The 17,824-nt window shown below is 36.9% G+C and overlaps 1 protein-coding gene across 2 annotated transcripts in view; it reads right to left on the bottom strand.

Annotated features, from left to right (window-relative positions):
• KPNA3 (karyopherin subunit alpha 3) overlaps positions 1-17,824 on the bottom strand; it is an 89,784-nt gene that overhangs the window by 42,915 nt on the left and 29,045 nt on the right. The window contains exons 1-2 of one of the 2 annotated variants that reach the window (XM_057707145.1): positions 15,179-15,259; positions 269-313 (exon numbers count right to left, since the gene is read on the bottom strand). In XM_057707145.1, coding sequence (XP_057563128.1) covers positions 269-313; positions 15,179-15,214 — 81 coding nt within the window. In that variant the 5' untranslated portion in view covers positions 15,215-15,259. Of the gene's footprint in view, positions 1-268; positions 314-15,178; positions 15,260-17,824 lie in introns of those variants that run through there. The other variant, XM_057707146.1, reaches the window with a different exon arrangement.

Genomic DNA, 17,824 nt, shown 5'->3' on the forward strand with positions numbered 1-17,824 from the left:
TTAAGAAAAAACGAGAGTATCTAATTTCATCAGATGTTGTGAGAATTTCAATGACAGTGGTAAAGTACTTCACACAGTACCTAGTATCTCAATAGATGGAAACTACTACAAATGTATACCATTAAAAATTATTTAGTGAAATATTTTTATGCTGTGTAGTTTTATGGATGCCTATTAATTTACCATAGTATTTTCATTATTCAAGTTATACAAAATTTTAATATCAGAAAAAAATCTAACTTTTTTATTAAGCACAAATCACTCTTACCTTTCGCAGTTCAACTGTCACTTCATTTCTGTGTCTTCGCATTGTCTGAAAAGAAAAACAAAAATTTCTTAAGTATCTAAATATTGATACTGCTAGTATAAAATTGAGGTCTCTGGCATTTAAGATTGAAATTTTTTGAAGATTTTATTCTTAAAGATTAAGGATTAATGTTTTAGACTTTGAATGATGAACTACGGGAGGTTACAATGCCAAAACTCCTGTCTATCTTACTGGCCATCTGTTGGTTAGTTCTGTGGGGAGGGAGAGATAGAGCTTGACTGCCTAGGATCCACTCCCCTTTCCTAACTGCACCAGGTTTCTATGGGGAATTATATACTCCCCATTGTGTACAGTCTTGATGGAACCACCTATGAAAGCATCTCACTCTCTTCTAGCAAATATAGGGCATGAACTCAAACTCTGCCAACAGAACTCTCAATAACTCTAAACCTAGAGCTAAATGGAAAGAAACACACACACACACACACACACACACACACACACACACACACACACATTAATTTCCAAAGGAAGTGTCTGACAAGGTAGTGAGCCATGCCTACATCCTGAACGTGCTGTATTCCTGGTTATCTGGTGTCCCTACTCATTCTATGAACTACCTCATATTCTTCCAATAAATTATGGTTTTGCTCTCAAGTCAGCCAGAGTTGATTTTTGATGCTTGCAACTAATGTATGCTATCTCAAATGATTCATGTTTAAAAAAAGTAAATGACTCATCCGTCACCGCCTTAAAATCACATTAAAATGAAAATAAACTTGGGATAGATATTTTGTATCAAAAGATAAAGGAGTACCCTTCTAAGTTTACTAAGAGGCTCTATCAGGAATGTCAACAGGAATTACTGAAATGACTAGATATCTCTTCTTCCCTTGACATAGTGATATAATGGATTACTTTATTACACATACAAATATGGTAAATGGTTACATTTTTGGAATAAAGGCTAATGTCATGGTATATTATTTTAATATACTGCTAGGTGCAGTATGCTATTGTTTTATTTAATGATTCTTTTGTTATGGTATCTCTGTCAAGTTTTCTTAAACTGCAGTGATAAATTAATCTCTTTGTATGAAAAAAAAATCCCACGGAACCCAAATTAAAAACTTAGTTAAATATATTGAAATATTACTCTAGATATAAACTCATGCTTAAATATGGATGTATATTAAATGTAAACAAAACTGCCAAACAAAATTCAAATTAGTAACATTTATTTAATGTGATGGAATGATGTACTCATAAAACTATCACTAATAGGGTCAACAGCACAAAGAAAGAGCCCTGAATCTAATTTTATATTTACTACGTTTCTGCATTTAGGCTTCAACACTATTAATACAGAGAATGCTTTATGTATAAAATTAATCATACAAACTATAATAAATATTGAGCAATTAGATACCAATATTAATGAAGTGTTACTTGATCACTCTGTAAAGAAAGCTGTCTTTATTCATCTGAAGATTAGAACTGTACCAATTGTCAAAATTTGCCTGTATAAACATCTAATCCGGGACTTCCCTGGTGGCGCAGCGGTTAGGACTCTGAGCTCCCAATGCAGGGGGCCCTGGTTCGATCCCTGGTCATGGAACTAGATACCACATGCATGTTGCAACTAACAGTTTACAGGTCACAACTAAGGAGCCAGTGAGCTGCAACTAAGAAGCCCACCTACCACAACTAAGACCTGGTGAAACCAAATAAATTAAAAAACAAAACCAAACAAAACAAACAAAAAAACTCCATCTAATCCAATTGTTACTAGAACTGAGAAGAAAAGTATTTTCACTGCAATAACTACTACAGCTAACTGTTCATAAATTGTTATAAGATAGTACACAACAAAAAAGACCCAGGCAGCCTCTCCCTTCCAAAATATGATCAAGTTACTGCTACACTGCAATTTCCATTAAAGTACTACTTTAGTATGGATAGAAGTGGTGAGTTAACTTCTGAAGTACTCTAAATTAGGAATCCACACTTCAGAAGGGGTTAGTTAGCATGTGAAGTACCCAAATCAGGAGTTAGTTTCCAATTAGTAAGTGTTTTGAATATCAACATCTGGATTTAGACACGTGTTTGTTAATTAGCATAAGAGATGTTGGAAATAATTTTTTATTGCTGAACTGGAATTGTTCAAGATATACGGATTAACTAGAAATACTGTACAAGTGTCTTGATTCTTACCTATTTGCGGTTTAAAAATCTGACAAGCCCTGCAATCTGTCTTCAGAGAAGTTTCTGAGTCTAAGCTTCCTTTTCATCCTGTGTTCCGTCCCACCCCATCTTGGAGGATTCTGTCCCCTAATCCTAGTCAGATCTTTCTGGTATCTGCTTAGGGTTGAAGCTTTATTGCAAGGTGGTATTTTAGAGTCTAAAAGAGCTAAACCCATAAAACAAGCTATATGACTTTTTGTGGCTGCTTGCTAACACATGTTTGTATAAGTAGCAGATTCTGTTTAAGGCTTGTTTTATTATTTTATTATAATATAACTCACTGGGAATTCCCTGGTGGTCCAGTGGTTAGGACTTGGTGTTTTCTCTGCAGAGGGCCTGGGTTCAATCCCCGTTCAGGGAACTAAGATCTGTGCAGCCAAAAAGAAAAAGAAAGAAAGAAAGAGAGAGAGAGGGAGAGAGAGAAAGAGAGAGAGAGAGAGAACGAAAGAAAGAAAGAACGAAAGAAAGAAAGAAAGGGAAAGGAAGGAAGGAAGGAAGGAAGGAAGGAAGGAAGGAAGGAAGGAAGGAAAAAGGGGACTTCCCTGGTGGCACAGTGGTTAAGAATCCGCCTGCCAATGCAGGGGACAGGGGTTCGAGCCCTGGCCTGGGAAGATCCCACATGCTGCGGAGCAACTAAGCCCATGCGCGTGCCACAACTATTGAGCCCACGTGCCTCAACTACTGAATCCCATGCACCTAGAGCCTGTGCTCCGCAACAAGAGAAGCCATCGCAATAAGAAGCCTGCACAGCACAATGAAGAGTAGCCCTCGCCTGCCACAACTAGAGAAAGCCCATGCACAGTAACAAAGACCCAATGCAGCCAATAAATAAATTAATTTTTTTAAAAAAGAAAAAGAAAAAAGAAAAGGAAAAAATAATACAACTCACTGGTAGTAAAATTTCTAAGGAAAACTACCAATTACCCTCACCAATCTACATAGTTAAAGGCCTCCTATTCATCCAAAAGAACCTATGAGTGTAAATGGCCAAATGGCTTAGGTCAGTTAGCAACAGGTACTGATTACCACCTATAATACAAGTACCTTTGAGTCAGTCATCACTTACTCTCCTCTCTGCTTAAGTTATAGAAAAAGCCTTCATCTTAGGGCCTCTCCTCTCTTACATTCTTCTCATGTGATCTCATCTACTCTCATGTCTTCAACTACTGTTTGAAGACCACTCCCAACTATCTATCTTTATTCAGCTCTCTTGCCTGGGCTTCAAATCTGTAAGTACAATATTCACTCATTCGACAAAGATTTGCTAAATTCAACCAACATGCTCCAGGCAATATGCCTGGAACTAGGAGGCAAGCATAGCAATTACAATCTAGTACAGTGGTCAGCAAACTGCAGCCTGTGGGCCAGTTCTGTCAAGCTGTCCATTTTTTGCAGGGCTCCATAGGAATTGTTTGTACATTTTTAGGTGGTTACATTATAAATGACATTAAGTGTCTACATAATACCTTCATTTTTGTCTCTTGCCCCAGAAAGCCTACAATATTTACTAGTCTGTCCTTTTAAGAAAAAGTTTTCCAGCAGCTGGTCTAGGGGAAAAGATGGTAATAATAAGCAGTAATACAAATGTGTTAAATGTTAAGATAGGAAAGTAAATAATAAAGTTCTGTATCAGAGGGAGACATGATCAGAGAGTCAGGAAAAGGCTTGCTGAAGAATAAAAATATGTGTGCACGTGTGTATATTGATGGGTAGAGGACAGATCACTGCAAGACCTCAAACTCAGCTGCTTATAAATATCACACCTGCTCCCCCATCTCCCTCCCACCCCAAACACCACCTATGCTGCCATGAATATTCGCAATATTAGGAAACCGTGCAACCATCCAAACAGCTGCAGGAAGATCCTGGGAGATCATCCATGTCTACTCACTCAATTCTTTGACATCCAACAAGTCACCAAAACAGGACCAAAACCTTCTAGATTTATTGCCACTATCCTAGATTAAGCCACCATCATGTTACCTGCATCACTACTAGTCGCCTAACTAGTCTCCTTCTATGCACTGAATCAGTTTTCCACAATGCACCAGAGCATTCTTTTTTTTTTTTTTTTTAATGCAAACCTGTGTTACCATTCTCTTGAATAAAACCTCTCAGACGGGACTTCCCCGGCAGTCTAGTGGTTAAGACTCTGTGCTTCCAATGCAGGGAGTGTGGGTTCAATCCCTGGTCGGGGATAAGATCCCACATGGCCAAAAAACAAAACAGCAATAACAACAACAACAACAAACCCCCCCCAAAACCAAAACCAAACCAAAACAAAAAAACCTCTCAATGAACTTTTTAATCTCCTAGAACCTTCCACCCCACCAAAAAAAAAATTACCAGGACAGCCAAACCAAAATCCCAGGGACAAAATCTACCAAACTGGGTGCCAAGGTAACCCCATGAATTATCAAATACAAGAAGGATATCTGGTTAAATCACCAACTATATATAGGACTCATATGGTCTCAGCATATCTGCAGAAGGAAACAGAAGGTCAGAAGTAACTGGGTAACTGAAGCACTTGAGGGGAGGAGAACCCCAAGTCATGAATTCAGCTAGAGTTTAGAAAGGCAATTTGAGAATGGCTGCAAATGGAAGGGATCTTTTGCACATGCTAACATTGTAAGATATGATGAGAGTAGACTTAAAAGCAAGGGGCTGAAGTCCTCCCTCTTGGAAAAAGCCCTGTAACTGAAAAAAAATTTCTGGGAGAATTCCAAGTGATTCAAGACAGGTGCAACTGTGGCAAAGTAAAGAGAGGATCCAGATGAAACTGGATTAGTGAAACAGAGCCAGATCTCAGAAAAGAAGATGTCATATATATATATTCATATATATATTTAATCACTTTAAAAAAACAGGGAAAAACAAACAAAAACAGGGACTTCCTAGGTGGTGCGGTGGTTAAGAATTTGCCTGCCAATGCAGGGGACATGGATTTGATCCCTGCTCCAGGAAGATCCCACATGCCACAGAGCAACTAAGCCTGTGTGCCACCACTACTGAGCCTGTGCTCTAGAGCCCATGAGCCACAACTATTGAGCCTGTGTGCTGCAATTACTGAAGCTTGCATACCTAAAGCCTGTGCTCTGCAATAAGAGAAGCAACAGCAATGAGGAGCCCATGCACCAATGAACAGCAGCTCCTGCTCGCTGCAACTAGAGAAAGCCCGTGTGCCGCAACTAGAGAAAGCCCATGTGCAGCAACGAAGACCCAACACAGCCAATCAATCAATCAACTTATTAAAAAATAACAACAACCAGAAACAGGGGGTCTAGAGTGGCAAAACTAGAAAAGCTATCCTGACCCACCCCTCACGCATAAAAGTTCAGGAAAATCTATTATAAAATGAACAACATAAAAGGACTGGGGTCAAATTCTATGCCATAAGACATAATGCGCAGAATGATGCGTTAAAAGACTACCAAAAAGCCACACCAACAGAACAGGTAAAAATTATATCCTAGAGGATGAAAGAAAATGTGAAAGAACATTATAAATCAGAACTAGAAAAACTCAGTAATGAGGTGTTAGAAGTCAGGAAAGAATTCTGAAATAAAATTTTAAAATATTTCAGAAAGGAAACCTAACCAAGAACAATCACATGACACAACAGATAATGCTTAAGAGATACAGAAAGTGCAAAGAACTAAAATTTCAATCAAAAAGAAACGGAGGTGAAAATTATTAGAATTAAAGTGACAATAGAGATAATAATTAAAGGGAAAAAAGTCCTGAAACTAAAAGACTTAAAATAATGAAAGAGCACACAAAGTACCTGGGAAATCAACCCAGAAAAACCAATACCAAGATATATTAGAAAGACTAATGGATTTCAAAAAAAGAAAAAGAAAAAGAAAAAGAAGAGAAGAGAAGAGAGAAGAGAAGAGAGGAGAAGAGAGGAGAGGAGAGGAGAGGAGAAAAAACAAAGATGCCTCTGGATATCACATACACACACACACACACACAAACACAGAGTAGATCTGATAAGTGAGTTCAACAAGGTCACAAGATACAAGATAAAAAAAATCAATTTGGAGATCAACTCGATGATGGGTGATGCCAGTGATGCCTTAGAGGGCCAGGACAGGGAGGGTGGGAGGGAGTTCTGTGGGATGGAGGGGATATGGGGATATATGTATAAATACAGCTGATTCACTTTGGTGTACCTCAAAAACTGGTACAAGAGTTTAAAGCAATTATATTCCAATAAAGAGCTTAAAAATATCAATTTGTATATCTATATACTAGCAATGAACACATGGGGATCAAAATTAAAAATACAGAGTATGTTCTAATTTCATTCTTTTACATGTAGCTGTTCAGTTTCCCCAGCACCACTTATTGAAGAGACTGTCTTCTCTCCATAGAAGAGACTTGCCTCCTCTGTCATAGATTAATTGATCATGGGTGTATGGGTTCATTTCTGGGCTTTCTATCCTATTCCATTGATCTATGTTTCTGTTTCTGTGCCAGTACCACATTATTTTGATTACTTTAGCTTTGTAGTATAGTCTGAAGTCAGGAAGCCTGATTCCTCCAGCAATATACTAGCAATGAATACATGGGTATCAAAATTAAACAATATCATTAATAATTTCTCAAAAAAATAGTTAGGTATGAACCTAACAATACGTGTACAGGATATAGACATTGAAAATGAAGGAACTGAAGAATCTAAAAAAAAAACTGGAAGAAACATACTGTGTTCGTGGATTGGTAGACTCAACTTGATGTCAATTCTCCTCAAAATGATATACAGACTTAGCACAATTCCTTTCAAATCCCAATAATACTATTCTAAAGTTTACATAGAAAGCCAAATTAGAATAGCTAAAACAATTTTTGAGAAAAAAAAGTGGAAGGAATCAGTCTATCTAACTTTAAGATTTATTATATAGCTACAGTAATAAACACTTGTGTAATATTGGTGAAGAAATACATACACTGATCAATGGAACAGAATAGGGAACCCAAAACAGATCTACACAAATATGTTCAATTGACTTTTTTTTTTTTTTTTTTGGGGGGGTACACCAGGTTCAATCAACTGTTTTTAGACACATATCCCCATATTCCCTCCCTTCCTTGACGCCCCCCCCTCGAGTCCCCCCCACCCTCCCTGCCCCAGTCCTCTAAGGCATCTTCCATCCTCGAGTTGGACTCCCTTTGTTGACTTTTGACAAAGGTATGAAAGCAATCCAATGGAGGAAAGTTAGACTCTTCAATAAATGATGCTGTTCAGGTAGATAGTGAGTGTATGAACCTCAACTTAAGACTCATACTTTACACAAAAAATAACACAAAATGAATCATGTTTAAATGTAAAACTATAAAACTTTTAGAAAAAAATTAAGAAAGAAACCTTTAGGATCTGAAACTAGGCAAAGAATTCTTAGACTTGACCCTAAAAGCATGATCCATAAAAGAAATAACTGGTAAACTGCACCTCAACAAAATCTTAAAATTTTGCTCTGAGAAAGCTTCCATGTGGAGAGGATGAAAAGACAAGCCAGAGACTGAAAAAAAAATTGCAAACCACACATATACAATAAAGGACTGGTATCTGGAATATACAGAGAACTCAGTATTAGAATAAACAATCAATTAAATTAGAAAATAGGCAAAAGAAATGAAGAGACATTTCATCAGAGGATATACAGATGGCAAATAAGTATATGAAAAGATGTTCAATATTATTAGCCATTAGGGAAATGCAAATTAAAACCACAATGAGATACTACTAAACACCTACCAGAACAGCTAAATTAAATAACTGAGACAACACCAAATGCAGGGGAAGATGTGGAGAAACTCATACATTGCTGGTGGGAATGTAAAATGATATCTGGAAAATCATTTCTTAAAAAAACAAAACATGCAAATTACACTGGACTTAGCAACTATACTTCTGAACATTTATCCCAGAGAAACTTATGTTCACAAGAAACCTGTACACAAATGTACAGGTTTATAGCAGCTTTATTCATAATAACCCAAACGTGGAACCCAGACATCCTTCACAGTTTAAAGAAACTGTGGTACATCCCTACCATGGAATGCTACCCAACAATAAAAAGGAATGAACTACTGATACAAGCAACAGTGTGAATCAATCTCCAGGGAATTATGCTGAGAGAAAACAAGCCAATTCTGAAAGGTTATATACCATATGATTCCATTTATATAACATTCTTGAAATAACAAAATTACAGAAACGGAAAAGAGATGAGTGGTTGCCAAGGGGCTGAGGAAAGGCAGGATGGGAGGAAGTGAGCACAGCTACAAAATGACAACATGAGAGATCCATGTGGTGATGGAAATGTTTTATATCTTGACTGTATAAACATATTTTGCTTTAACATTGCAAGATGTTACCTTTTGGGGAACCTGAGTAAAGGGTCTCCGGTATTATGTAATTATCTCAAAATAAAGGTCAATTTTTAAAAACTTTTAAAGGGAATTTCCTAGCAGTCCAGTGGTCAGGACTATGCAATTTCACTGATGAGGGCACAGGTGGCACAGCCACAAAAAAAATAAAATAAAAATAAAAACTTTTTTTTAAAAAAAAAGGATATATTTTACATCAGATGCTGAGGAGGAGGGGAAGAAGGGGTCACAACCAATTTCCAAAATGTACAAAATAGGGAATCAACAGATAATAACTAAAAGAGAAGGGACTAAATATTTGTATAACTGACACTTTATTAAAATTTTACCTTTTTAAAAACACAGGCCCTGCCCTATAGAACATATTGTTTACATATAATTTCATGTGATTTTAGAGCCATCAGAAAGCCTCTGTCAACTCCAGGTTAAGAATCTCTATAATGTAAATAAATAAATAATTTCAGAAAAGGAGAGGAGAAACTTTTTCGGGGTGATGGAAGTATTCTAAAACTGGATTTCGGTGATGGTTGCACAACAGAAAAATCTACTAAAAATCAAACTTTATACGAACACTGTATATAAATTATACCTAAATAAACCTGTATTTATTTATTTTCTTTTAAAACCTGTTTTTAAAATCCTCAGCTACCCAGTCTGTTTTTCTAAGTACACTAATTGAAACAAATGTATAAATTTTATCTAGGGAGAAGGGGGCAGGAGGCTATATAAGGATATAAAATTGGCTTCTTAAGTGGTGATATAGCTAGAAAACAACAGCTCTGGGACAATAAAAACTATATTTGCCATCAACTGGGTCATTCATGTTTCAAGGTATTCACGACAAAGCTGACTTCTGAAAAGCAACGGAAGTCCCAGGGTAGTGAAATGTTATCGTCAATGTGCTGAAGGAACATTAAATTCAAACTCAGAATTCTCATAAAGAAGGAACTGTAGAATTTAAATACTACCACTGTACAACAGTTAACAAATTAATGGATCTAGGCAATGATCATCAATGGTTGCTAATATCACAAAAAAGAAATAACCCAACATTATGTACCACCTAATAAAAATTATATATTATCCATGAAAGTGAAAAGCCAACCCATGGAATGAGAGAAAAGATTTACAAATCATGTATGTGATAGGGACTTGCATCTAAAATATATAAATGGACTCTTACAATCCAATAATACAATTTTTACATGAACAAAGGACCTGAACAGACAGTTCTCCAAAGAAGAGAAACAAATGGTCAATAAGCACATGAAAAGATGTTCAACAAAATTAGCCATGAGAGACATAGAAATCAAAATCACGAGACACCCATTAAAATGGATAAAATAAAGAATACAGATAAGTACTGGTGAGAATGTGGAGAAACTGGAACTCTCATATACTGCTGGTGGGATTGCAAAATGGTGTAGCCATTCTGAAAAACAGTCTGGGAGTTCCTCAAAAGGTTAAACATTGAGTCACCACATGATTTAGCAACTCTACTCCTAATATATAACCAAGAGATATGAAAACATATGTCTGCACAAAAACTTGTACATCAACGTTCATAGCAACTCTACCCACAACAGTCAAAACATGGAACTACCTTAAATGGCCATCAACTGATGAATGGATACATATAATGTGGTATATCCATACAATGGAAAATTACTCAGCAATAAAAGGAATGAAGTACTAACATATACTAACATGTAAGAACCTTGAAAACATTATGCTAAATGAAAGAAGTCAGTCACAAAAGACCACATATTTTATGATTCCATTAACATAAATGTCCTGAATAGGCAAATCTATAGAATAGAAAGTAGATTAGGGAATTCTCAGGCTGTCCAGTGTTTAGGGCTCTGCGCTTCCACTGCAGGGGGCACGGGTTCAATCCCTGGTTGGGTAACTAAGATTCCACATGCCTAGCTGCATGGCCAAAAAAGGGAAAGAAGGAAAGTAGAGTAGTTGGGGGCTGATGAGGGGGAGAGCGGGAATGGGGAATGACTTCTAAAGGACATAACATTTCTTTTTGTGGTAATGAAAATATTCTAAAATTGGAATATGGTGATGGTTGCATAACTCTTATTCTTAGTGTGAATATGCTAAAAAAACCACTGAGCAGATGTGAAAATGTATGCGAATTATATCTCAAAATGTTTGTTTTTTACAGTATATAACACCATATACAAATCAGTCATGGCAAATAAATAAAGCATACCAAGCCTTTACATTTAACAACCAATTTACAGGAAATAAAAAGAACAGAAGGACATACTAAACATCATGAGGTTGTAACCAGCAAAGTTCAGGATAAACAACCCCATTTCTCTAACAACAAGATGCAACAAGGCAAAAGGAGAGGGGGGGAGTAGTTTGGGAAATGGAGTAGGAACCTACAGATTGACAGAGATTTACAGACATATCAACCAATCACAATACATGGACCTTATCTGGATACTGATCCAAATAAACTATAATGTAATTTATACACACATTAGCCCCATGTGCATGTGTGTTACATATAAAAGACAGCTGGGGAAATCCGAACACTGGATATTTAACAGTAAGTTACTACTATTAATTATGTTTAGCTGTAATTTTAAAAATTACTAACTTTTAAAGATATATTATAAAGTATATACAGATTAAAGCAGAAAGCAAATTCACCAATAGAAGAGATCCCTCAAATAAACCCAAACATCCATGGAAACTTGATATGAGAGAGATGGCATCACAGACCACTGGAAAAACGGCAGGCCGTTCAGTAAGTGGTCCTGGGCCAAATCATTATCCATGTAGGGGGAAAAAAAACTGGACACCTACTATATCACCTTATAGAAAAGTCAACTTTAGATGGTTTGAAAATTTATAAAAGCAACAATTTAAGTTTTTTAAGAAAAATATCTTTACAATCCCTGAGTGGAAAAGATTTCTTAAGAAGGACACAAAAATGTTAAAACCAAAAGAAATTTCTGTTTTTTGAAAGATGCCACACAGAAAGTGAAAAGAGAAACCAAACTGGAAGGATACTTGGAGCATGAATAATAAATATCCGGAATATACAAAGTACTCATACATCACTAAGAAAAGACAATAGACAAAACAGAAGACAAGAAAAGGCATTTCATAGAAGATAAAACAATAACAGCCAACATGAAAAGGTGGTCAACCTCATTACTCGGGAAGATACAAATCAAGACCACAATGAGATACCATTTTGCACTTAAGACTGCCAAAACATTAGTAGGTATAACATCACCAAGTGTCATGAAGATGCAGAACAACTGGTGAGATGTCAGTTGGTACAACCATTTTTGGGAGAAAATTTTGGCAAAATATGTAAAGATGAAAACTACCCAAGTACACAACAATTCTACTCCATGGTATAAATCCTACAGAAACTCTTGCATATACTCATCATGAGATATATATAAGTGGTTTCTGGCATCACTGGTTTGTAATAGCAAAAACCAAAAATATTGAAAGCAACTCAAATGTTCAATAAAAGGAAAATAAATGAAATTGTGAGACAATCAGCAATCAGGATTCATCAGCAATGAGGATGAATGAACCACAGCTACACAAACAAATCCAGAAATGTTAAAATTAAAAAAAATTTCTGCCTGTTATAAATACAGTATGAATATTTCATAGTATAAAAAAGCAAGCAAGCAAAATTAAATACTATGTTACTTCAGGATACAGACATATATGATAAATCTAGAAAAGCAAAGTAAGATTTACACACATTTATGACAGCAGATTTTTTTTTCTTTTATATGTGTAATTAAATCATACATGCTCTGGCTCTGGAGTCACACGTGCACTTTCACAACACAAAGGGCCAACCCCCACGGTACACGTTCCCCAGCCCTACCATGGGCAGTACAGCAACGGAAGAATTGGACAAGAATATCACTACATAGACTGTGGATTACTTCTGGTAGGAAGCTAGGGATGGGATCGGAGAGACAGCTTTTGTTCTAGTTCTTAAATTGAGTATTGGATTCATGAATATTTGTTTTATTATTGCTTCAAAACTTATACCTACATTATCTATTTTTGTACATCTATTTTTGTATATCAAATGTTACACAATTTTTTAAATGTTTAGAGGAAAGAAAATAGTACTACTGATACACAACCATGTATTTTGGGTTGTCAATAGTTGTGATCCAATGACATTTTGTCTCCCAACTCACTTGTGACCAGTAGCATCAACATACCAAACTGCAGTCATGCAAAGTGGAAACTAATGCTAATAATAAATTCCCCATCAGATTTCAACCTTCAGAATGTGATCCAGAAAACACTGACAATCTCAGTACCACTCCAGTCCAATTCAAACTCTCATTCACTTTCTCACACCACACTTTCCTCTGGGTTCATTGTTCTCACATTTTTAGCCTGCATCAGACTAACCTGGCTTTGTTAAAACACAGACTGCTGGGCTCCTCCCCACATTTCTCAAGCAGCAGGTCTGGAGCAAGGGTTAAGAATCTGTTTCAAACAAGATCCCAGATGATACTGATGTTGACACTGCTGGTCCAAGGAACCACACTCTTAATTCTTCCATAAAAGATCCAACAAAATTATCACTAAATTAGAAAGCATCCAAAATTATACTGAACAATTTTCCTCTAAGGTTTAATGTAAAATTATTCAACACACACTAAACACATATTGTACAAATTACATTAGCACACTGTCCTATAATGGCACAACACAGTGCTTATAGTGCCCCATAGGATTATTGTGACAAATGAGTCCAATTCATGTTAAATGTTTATAATGGTGACAGTGCCTGGCACAGAAAGCCCTCAAAGAATATTAGCTATCTTCATCACCATTAATGATGCTTCCACATTCCACACGTGTCAGAGTCAAAGTCGCATCTATCTCCATACCACTTCTAGACCGCTGCTTCTACCCAGCTGTGGAAGAGCCTTATACCATTTAACCAGATCACCTTGTGCCCATTCTCATTTCTGTCACCAGTGCCATTATAAGCATCAAAGACCAGCAGCTGGCTTAGTTTTCCTCTCCAAACCAAGTCTTGACCACATCCCTGGTGTCTTCAACAACCCTTCAAACAGCCCAGTTCAAGAGGCAGGCCAGGTACAGACTAATGTTCTTTTTTTCTATGTTTCAAGCAATCCTTTCATCAAGAACCAGCCACAGATCTGCCAGTCCAATTAGGATAAATTTTGGATGCTTTACATTTCATTCAAAAACTCTAGAATAGTCAACATTTTAATATGAAATGGGAAGACTTTCCCTTAAACACTATGTACAGTGTTTTCTAAATTGAAGACTCTCTGACCCTAGTAGGAAAACACTCCCTAGATCCAATTAAGGCATTAAACAATTTCCCATTAATTAGCCATTGGACAGACTGACCTAGATCCACAAAGTGGATCTACTTTAGCTTTCTCCCAATTTATTAACCCCTTCTTGTTTTTGCTTCCTTCTTACACAGTCCTCACACTTCAACACCTCTGACCCCTGTATTTCTATCTTCTTGCCCTGTCAAAAAGCTAACCTTGGGTCACTTCAAGTTTCATTCCAAACACTGGGCTGCTAAGTGTTGCAAGAGAAAAAACAAAAAACAAAACCAAACCTCAACCTCCTATATGGGTATTACCAATTCTAGGTCTCTCATCTCAATAAAACTCTCATTGCTTGCCATTTGGAAATCTTTCCAGCCTTCCCTAGGTAGGTTTTGTAGAGAAAGTTATTGCTCTCAAGCCCCTTTTCCATAGCCTCCTTTCTTCCTGCAGAAAACCAGGCTTGCTTGCTTCCTTGCTCCTTTCCTCCCTCCCTCTCTCCCTTCCTCCCTCCCTCTCTCCCTATCTATTTTTTATTTATTGGAGTATAACTGCTTTACAATGTTGTGTTAGTTTCTGCTGCATAACGAAGTGAATTGGCTATATGTATACATACATCCCCTCCCTCTTGGACCTCCTTTCTACCCCTACCCCCATCCCACCCATCTAGGTCATCACAGAGCACTAAGCTGAGCTCCCTGTGATATACCGCAGGTTCCCACTAGCTATCTATTTTACACTTGGTAGTGTATATTTGTCAATCCTAATCTCGCCATTCGTCCCACTCCCCCTTCCCCCCACTCCCTGTGTCCACATGTCCGTTCTCTACATCTGTGTCTCTATTCGTGCCCTGGAAGCAGGTTCATCTGTACCATTTTTCTAGATTCCACAGAAAAAATGTTAGTGTACAATATTTGTTTTTCTCTTTCTGACTTACTTCACTCTGTGTCACAGACTTTAGGTCCATCCACATCTCTACAAATGACCCAATTTCGTTCTTTTTTATGGCTGAGTAATATTCCATTGTACATATGTGCCACATCTTCTTTATCCATTCCTCTGTCGATGGACATTCAGGTTGCTTCCATGACCTGGCTATCGAAAATAGTGTTGCAATGAACATTGGGGTACATGTGTCATTTTGAATTACAGTTTTTCTCAGGGTATATGTCCAGCAGTGAGACTGCTGGGTCATGTGGTAGTTCTATTTTTAGTTTTTTAGGGAACCTCCACACTGTTCTCCACAGTGGCTGTATCAATTTACATTCCCACCAACAATGCAAGAGGGTTCCCTTTTCTCCACACCCTCTTCAGCATTTTTTGTTTGTAGATTTTTTTGATGATGGCCATTCTGAACAGTGTGAGGTGACACCTCATTGTAGTTTCGATTTGCATTTCTCTAATAATTTGTCTTGCTGAACATCTTTTCATGCACCTCTTGGCCATCATATTATTCTTTGGAGAAATGCCTATTTAGGTCTTCCACCCATTTTCTGATTGGGTTGTTTGTTTTTTTGAAATTGAGCTCAATGAGATGTCTGTATATTTTGGAGATAAATCCTTCGTCTGTTGTTTCATTTGCAAATACTTTCTCCCATTCTGAGGGTTGTCTTTTCGTCCTGTTTATGGTTTCCTTTGCTGTGCAAAAGCTTTTAAGTTTAAATAGGTTCCATTCGTTTATTTTTGTTTCTATTTTCATTACTCTAGAAGGTGGATCAAAAAAGATCTTGCTGTCGTTATGTCAAAGAGTGTTTTTCCTATGTCTTCCTCTAAGAGTTTTATAGTGTCCGGTCTTACATTTAGGTTTTTAATCCATTTTCAATTTGTTTTTGTGTATGATGTTAGGTAGTATTCTAATTTCATTCTTTTACATGTAGCCATCCAGTTTTCCCAGCACCACTTATTGAAGAGACTGTCTTTTTTCCATCGTATATTCTTGCCTCCTTTGTCATAGATTAGGTGACCACAGGTGGGTGCGTTTATCTCTGGGCTTTCTATCCTGTACCACTGATCTATATGTCTGTCTGCCAGGCCTTCTATTTATTTAAGAAAACAGAAACCATTACATAGTAGCAATTCCCTCAGCTTCCTATCATGCACTGCACCTCCAAATCTCCTCCTCAATCCCATCCCCAATAAACTACATCCTCAAACATCCTTCTTTCCTTTCATCCTATCAAAACGACAGGGTCTTTGTTATCAATTATCCCCTCTCCCATTTTTCAACCTCCATTTCTCATCATCATGAGTGAACTGAAGTCTCTCTCATCTTATTTACAAAAAAAAAAAGCTCTTCCTCAACCAACATTTTCTTCTGACTACTGTCTTCCTTAGCCAAAATTCTTTAAAGAATAGTCTACACTGTTTTCCACTTCTTCACTTCCATTCACTTAGCCAACTTCCATAAAAGTCCATTGACACTGCTTTTGCTAACATTATCAGCATCTTCTATTCATGAAACACAATCCTTACGTGGCATCTCTGCAGGAGAACACTGTTAACCACTAATTCTCACCTTGACTTCCATAATACCGTCCTCTTTGGCCTTCTTCCTTCATCCATTCATAATGTTCTTCCCTTATGTTCAGTCTATAGCCTTGTAGGCCATTCATCTACTTACTCTACAAACTCTTTCTAGAATACTGTATTTCCATGGCTTCAATCACCAACTACATACTAATAACTCTGAATCACCTTGGTTTGTTTACTGATAAATTCTGAAACATAATGACGTATAACTTTTCAGTAAGGTTATAAACATATGTATTAGGAAACATCTGGTTAAACTTTAAATATAGGGGAAATTTTTTATCTGGTGTTTAAAACAGTACAGTATATTGTTCTGCCTACCTGTACACAGTCTAGGTTGCAATTAGTCAATATATCACAGTGGAACCACTGCTCCTTTGGTTGTTGTTACAACAGCTTTGAGATATAATTCACAAACCACACAACTGAGCCATTTAAAGTGTACAAATTCAATGATTTTTAGTATACTCACAGAGTTGTGCAACTATCACCAGAATCAATTTTAGAGGTTTTTTGTTTGTTTGTTTGTTTTTTAATTTTTGGCCATGCCACGCAGCCTTCGGGATCTTAGTTTCCCCACCAGGGATTGAACCATGCCCCCTGCAGTGGAAGTGGGGAATCTTAACTACTGGACCACCAGGGAAGTCCCTAGAGTATTTTCATCACTACAAAAAGAAACCTTGTTTCCTTTAGCAGCCACCTCCCATCTCCGTCCTCTACAGCATTAATCTACTTTTTGTCTCTAAAGATTTGCGTCCTCTGGACAGTCATATAAATGGAATCATACCTTATATGTTTTTTGTGACTGGTTTCTCCACTTAACATAATGTTTTCAAGGTTCATTCATGTTGTTTCCTTTTATAAGTACTTCATTCCTTTTGATGCTGAGTAATACTCCATTGTAAGGATATACCACATTTTATTTATCCACTCATTAGCTGATAGACATTTGGATTATTTCTACTTTTTTACTATTATAAATAAGTTTTGTGGAGAAATACGTTTTCATTTCTTTGGGGTATACAACTAGGAATGGAATTGCTGGATCATACTG

Source organism: Hippopotamus amphibius, chromosome 14 (genome assembly GCF_030028045.1).
Source record: "Hippopotamus amphibius kiboko isolate mHipAmp2 chromosome 14, mHipAmp2.hap2, whole genome shotgun sequence".
In the NCBI taxonomy this organism is placed as follows: Eukaryota; Metazoa; Chordata; class Mammalia; order Artiodactyla; family Hippopotamidae; genus Hippopotamus; species Hippopotamus amphibius.